This window comes from Trachymyrmex septentrionalis, unplaced genomic scaffold, assembly GCF_001594115.1.
Source record: "Trachymyrmex septentrionalis isolate Tsep2-gDNA-1 unplaced genomic scaffold, Tsep1.0 scaffold70, whole genome shotgun sequence".
Lineage (NCBI taxonomy): Eukaryota > Metazoa > Arthropoda > Insecta > Hymenoptera > Formicidae > Trachymyrmex > Trachymyrmex septentrionalis.
In genome coordinates, this window is record NW_017305885.1 from 2,112,077 (window position 1) to 2,118,076 (window position 6,000).

The following is a 6,000-nucleotide window of genomic DNA, read 5'->3' on the forward strand; positions in this document are numbered from 1 at the left end:
CTCCGTGGAACTGGTTCCGTTCCATGGATCACTGGAAACAATCATCCTTATTAAACTCACCACCGGCCCACCCCGCGGATATAAAGGCATCCTTCGGAATGATTTACCGAGAAGCGCGTCGCGCGGCCCTTTGAACAGGTGGATCCCTCGAAACGCGACGCGAACGGACGATAAATTTTATGGATCCACTGGGCGGATAGATTGAGAACGCGCACGACGGGGGTGGCCGCGCGCGATATTCCGCCGAGTCAGGTTTTCGAAGCGAATGCGGGACGAAATGGCGTCCGGCTAGTCGGAGTAATTAAGAAATGGAAAATCATCAAAGAGTTCTGTTATATAATTAGCTACACTGTTAGAAATGTAATCACGAGCTTCCTTTACATGTAAATGAAGCTCGTGGTTATGAACGAATTGAAAGTGTAATGAATGATTTAACTGAAAATTAAGTTACAGTATTTATTTAAATATATAGTGTACGTGTACATTAAATTTCATAAATTTTCATGAAAAATACATTAAATTTTATGTACACAAATACACAAATATACTTTTTATAAATACATTAAATTTAATATTGTAATATCTTGAAATTAAGTTCAAATTGTGTAACTTAAAAGTTCATGAAATTTAAGAATATTTCTAACAGTGTAAGATATCCCTCAACATTCAAAAAATAAGTTTAAATAATTATACTGCAATAACTTGGCTTTTCTTTAACATACAAATTTCTAATCACAATTATAGGACACGTATTAAAAAAATCGAATAGCAAGGCGAAGCGCTGTTTAAATTTTATCAATCACATCGACGTTGATATGAAAACTGAATGCCACGTTGGAAGTAATCGCATTTAAACACGCCATACGTGTTAACGTTTATGAGGTTATTAATTAGCTATGTCGTTCACCAGAGAGAAAATAAGTAGCTGGATATTTGAAAAGACGACAAGGTTTCATCACTTCAACCGCGCTTCGTTTCTCTCTCTCTTTTTCTCTCCTGGAGTGTACACAACTGGGATAAAAAATTAAAACCAACACGGACAGATCTGGACTGGTCGGGACCGCTGACGGTCGAACGATTAGTCCGTCGCCGTCGTCGGTAGCAGTATGGGCCCGAGCCGCAACACTCCAATCTAAATTAGATCTTAAGAGCCCGTAAAGGCAAGTGGCCACGCTCTCTCGCGAGCCTACGTGGCAAGCCGGCTTTAAGTGCTATATAAACAGGACGAATCTGGTAATCCGCGCGCTCCCTCGCAAATGCCACTCGGGCCTTATATTCGCGGCTCTCGCAAAAAGCCCATACTCATCTGTTATCGCATTTGGAAACGGCATTCCGCAAAATGTTGTCCTGTCGTCAACAGCTTGTTCGGGGCTATCTTCCTCTAATCTTTGTCAGTATCGCGGACAAAATTGGCCTTCGAGAAGCCCTTTCGGTAACGAAAAAATAAAGAAATGAAAAAAAATTGAAAGCAAACAAGTAAAAATACGAATACGAAAATTATAATTAATAAAAAAATTATTAGGAGAGAAGAGATTAATTTAACACAAAGAAGAAGAGAATTTTCATCAATGAAATAGTAAAAAGAAATGATAAACAAATAAGTAAAAATACGAAAATATAAAAAAAATTTCATTTACGGGTGAAAGAATGTCTACAAAGATTAAAGTCACGAAGAACCCAAAAGAGAGCTCGCTCGACTACTCTCGGACCGATTCGCTGATCGAAAAATAAACGATGAATATAAGAGAAATGTTTATCGATATCAAATTCGATGTACACGGTCCGCCGCCGTGCGGGAACACGTGTCTTTTATTGGCGAATGAATTTTCATTCGCGACGTCCAGGAAGTTAAGGCCGCACTAGCATCTTCTTCAGGATCTCGTCGATATACATATATTTCGATAGGTTCCAATCGCATGTCTGCCCTTATATGTAAAGGCACGCTTAATGAATATGCGTCGTGTTCCACGATTTTACTCTCTTCTCTTTCTCTCTTCCTTTCTCTCTGCCTCTCGTTCTCGTCAGGCTAGTCAATAAAACTAAGCGACCATAAAATCCAATTAGCGCGAAATTAATACTACCACACGGCGAAATAGCGGAAGAAACGGGGGATCAATTTATTCTACGAAACAGCAGAAAACGTCGAGCAATTTTCCGTAGGCAGAAAGCCCGTATAAGTGGACAAGGAATAAATTAATACGAGCGACGAATGTTATTAGAAACCAATCAAGTCAATTACCGGTTGTTTTCTTAAGAAGAAAAGGAACTTTTATGGCTATAAATAAATAGGTGTCGGCTTCATAAGGAAGTACATGTTTATTACGAAAATAATACACTGGGTGATTGAAAATCCGACAGGTGTCAGTACTCGGGACGCTATTAAATTACGAAACTTTATTGCTTTTAAATGCGTACAAGTCCATTTCACTATTTTAACGAACAACAAAATAATAATTCTCGCCTCTTTCAAATCCACAGTCAAAAGTTGTCTCTGTGCTTTTCTTATTTATTAACTTTTTCATATAATTGAAATTGATTTCCTAAAAATCGACACACTAATTTTTAAATCATAGCTACAAAAGGATCAAGTATCATTTAAAGTATTTTTCACAATATTGTTCACATCTCACAGATTAGAAATTTTCAATTAACTTTCTTCTAAAAAAATTCTATTTAAAAAATCTTATTTCATTACACGGAAAACTCGTTCGAGGATTCGCCTTGTTCTCCTCTTCTGAGAGGTTCGGTTCTAATTTTGCTAGATAAACGAAGGGGATTTGTATTTTGCTCGTTAAGGCTATCTTCGTCGCAGTTTCACGCGTGCATGAATGTGTAGCTTGTCTCGCCATACTCGCGAATACATCTCCAGCCCTGACCGTACACCACGGACACTCTACCTGCTTCACCTCTCTCTGCATACTCCCTACTATCTTCGTTAATTACGAGAACCCATACCGTGGCCGCAGGACCGGACCTATTACGAGCGATTACACCGCTATTAGTTACCTACCGGGTGTTCCACGGCGCGGAGGAAGGCAGTAAAAAAAGAACAAGAAGAAAGAAAAAGCTACCCAGATAGATTGCGCCGCAGCCCAATGGCGGCGCGATATACTGTACGTATGTAACTGGACCCGGGTGTGCAGGGGACTTAATAATGCAAAACCGTCGTTCCGCGTCTACAGATGGGAATTTGCATGAGGATCGTCAGTCTGGCTGCAGGAAGGCCCGATGATCGATGTATCGTTCCACGAATTTACACTCGCGGATTTAGCAGATTTGCATGGATGGATAGGTGATTTATTTTAGAATCTACCACTGGATTTAGATTAAAGAAGGAAACAGACATCATTATTCAAAACTACGTTTAAAGGGGCGTCGAAAGATTTTGTTTTCAAGACTTTCGAGTTAACTTCAATTTCGCGTCCTTTCTGTTTCTAAAATACGTACTACAAAGTATATATTTTTATATATATTTATATTTTAGAATTATTTTGAATGTGTAGAACTATTGTGTAGAACAATAGAAAAACAGCAAACTAGAAGAGATAAATTTAAATGAACGTTCCATATTATTAAGCAAGATAAATTATCTTATATTCTTAATATTAATTTGATATTTCCCAAATTCTTTAATCTCAAAATTTGTTAGAGATAGAAAAATTTGATAAAAAATTATGATAATGTAGTAAAAAATATGTACTAATCTTATCAATTGTGTGTTGCACCCGACAAGTAATCGTTTTTTTACTCCAGACTGCTACCAACTGAAGGTTAGATTAATCATTCCTGGAGCCTAAGCTGGAGCCTGAACACTAAGATTTTTTTTTTTAAGACTTTCGATTATTTTCCATTTAAGACTTTAGTGCATTTAAGATCCTGCGTTAACACGCATTAAGCGTACCTTTTTAAAACACGATATGCTTATATATCTATTCGTTGTCTCCAGCCGTCACCCGGTCATCACTATTTCGAGACTGTCTCAGGTAGTATATACACTTAGGATAACCAGATTTCTTTTATAACCATGCTCAAGGACTACCTGTGCACCCATCGTAAATATCTTGCCACGGAGACCATTTTTTGAAAAAGAATTTTGGTAAGTAGTGACGTTATCGGCAATATAGCCAGGAGAGTGCACAGGAGCCAGACAAATATTTGGGTGGCAGTCGATAATCGGTCTCTATATTGTATCTAAATTCCGTTACTCTTCCGAACGTGGATCCTAAAACCTGATAAATGCGACTAGACACCTTGCTTATCGTCTGGATCCACGGGAGGTACACGAGCTTCCTATCCCGTCACCGAGATATACCATAAGCTCTTAGGGTTGTCTTCGAAAGACAGATCGCAACTCTAAATAGCTTTGTATAATAATAATTGATCTTCGTTCAAATACTCTTGTGATACATTATGAGAATAACTGCGTATCAAATTCATTAGCCTCACGTTTTCTAATTTCGCGCATTTCTTGTATAGTAATGACATTTCACATATAAATAATCTTAATAAAAACAAATATAAAAATAATTATAATAAAAATACATTTTTCATTATAATACATTTTTATTTTTTAAATACGTTACATTATTTAGGATATTCATGAAAAAATAAAACTAATTTGAGTTCGAAAGGCTCAGTATTTTTAAATAGGGTTTTAGTTTTAAGTGATTACTAATTTAATGCTAGATTTAGTTCCATCTATTAATATTCCATCTATTAATATTCCACAGCGAGCACAAGTATTTTTGATGTTAAATGTATATAATAAAAAAGTTTTAAAATATTTTTTTATTCTGACATAGAGAATTATTTTATGTTATTCTGCGATACTATTTATTTGGTGTTTTAATTGTGACTATATTATACAAGGAAAGAACGATTTTATTGAGGTATCTAAAAAATTAAATATAGATCTGAAAATATTTTGTTTGGACCATCTAAATAATTATGTTAAACGCTCAAATGGGTTGCTAGAATGTCAAAACTTTTTAACATTATTATTAATACTTAAGTGTTTTATATATTATTTTGATGACTCAATAAAATTATTTTCAGATCTGTATCTAGCTAAATTTTTAAATACTTTAGCAAATTGTATATCTATATATATATAAGACTGATATTTGCAGCGTGTACCTATGTGCGTTTAATTTAGGAGAAATTTTGATTTTCTAAAATCACGACGCCTATAGTCTTTGCATACCAACTTTTCAATTCCAAATAAAAAAAAAATTCCATCTAAATGAACTCACCCCGGCCATTTGAGTTAAGATAAAGCTCGAAATTTATTAGAACATTGCTTGATGGTCAGTCGACTCACCTCGTAAACACATCTGGATAATGCGTCCTAGAGAAAGCCTTTTCAAGCTCTTCCAACTGAAAGCTAGTAAAAGTCGTTCTATAGCGACGTTGCTTTCTCTTGGGCGTAAAGTCGTCGGCTTCCGCTTCGCTTTCGGGGCTGGTCGGCGCCGCTCTCGGATGAGTGCCCTCTTCCTCGGGTCTTACCTCCTCGGTAGAGATACCCATTTGAGTGGACTGAGATGTTGTCGTCGTCGTTGACGCCGGCACCGATTGCTGGTGAGACTGCGGGTGAGACTGCTGGCTCACCTGCTGGCTCACCTGAGTCACCTGGCTCGAGTTGCTCGTGCTGCTCGCAGGACTCGTCTGCGGGACGGCCTGCTCGCTGCCTCCTCGCGACGAATGATCTGCATAGACAAATAATTACGTTATTCTCGGACAATAACATAGGTATCATTTTGTCATTTATACACTGAGAAAATCCATTTAGTTGAATCAATTAATTTCTTGTTTGGCTATGGGCGAACAAATCCTTGGTTGATGCAATAAAATAATTTAGTTGAAGCCATTAGGTTATTGCAAACAATTTTATCAGATGTCCATATTTATCAGAAACAAGTGAAATAACCAAATGCTTTGCTTCAACTAAATTATTTTATATAATTTTATATATAAATACATATATTATTATAATACTACAAT

At 36.7% G+C, this 6,000-nt stretch overlaps 1 protein-coding gene across 1 annotated transcript in view; it reads right to left on the reverse strand.

The window, feature by feature from the left end:
* Positions 1–6,000, reverse strand: part of LOC108753695 (homeobox protein aristaless-like) — a 134,565-nt gene that overhangs the window by 22,586 nt on the left and 105,979 nt on the right. The window contains exon 2 of the mRNA XM_018495533.1: positions 5,321–5,705. Within this exon, the coding sequence (XP_018351035.1) occupies positions 5,321–5,705 (385 nt within the window). The remainder of the gene's footprint in view (positions 1–5,320; positions 5,706–6,000) is intronic.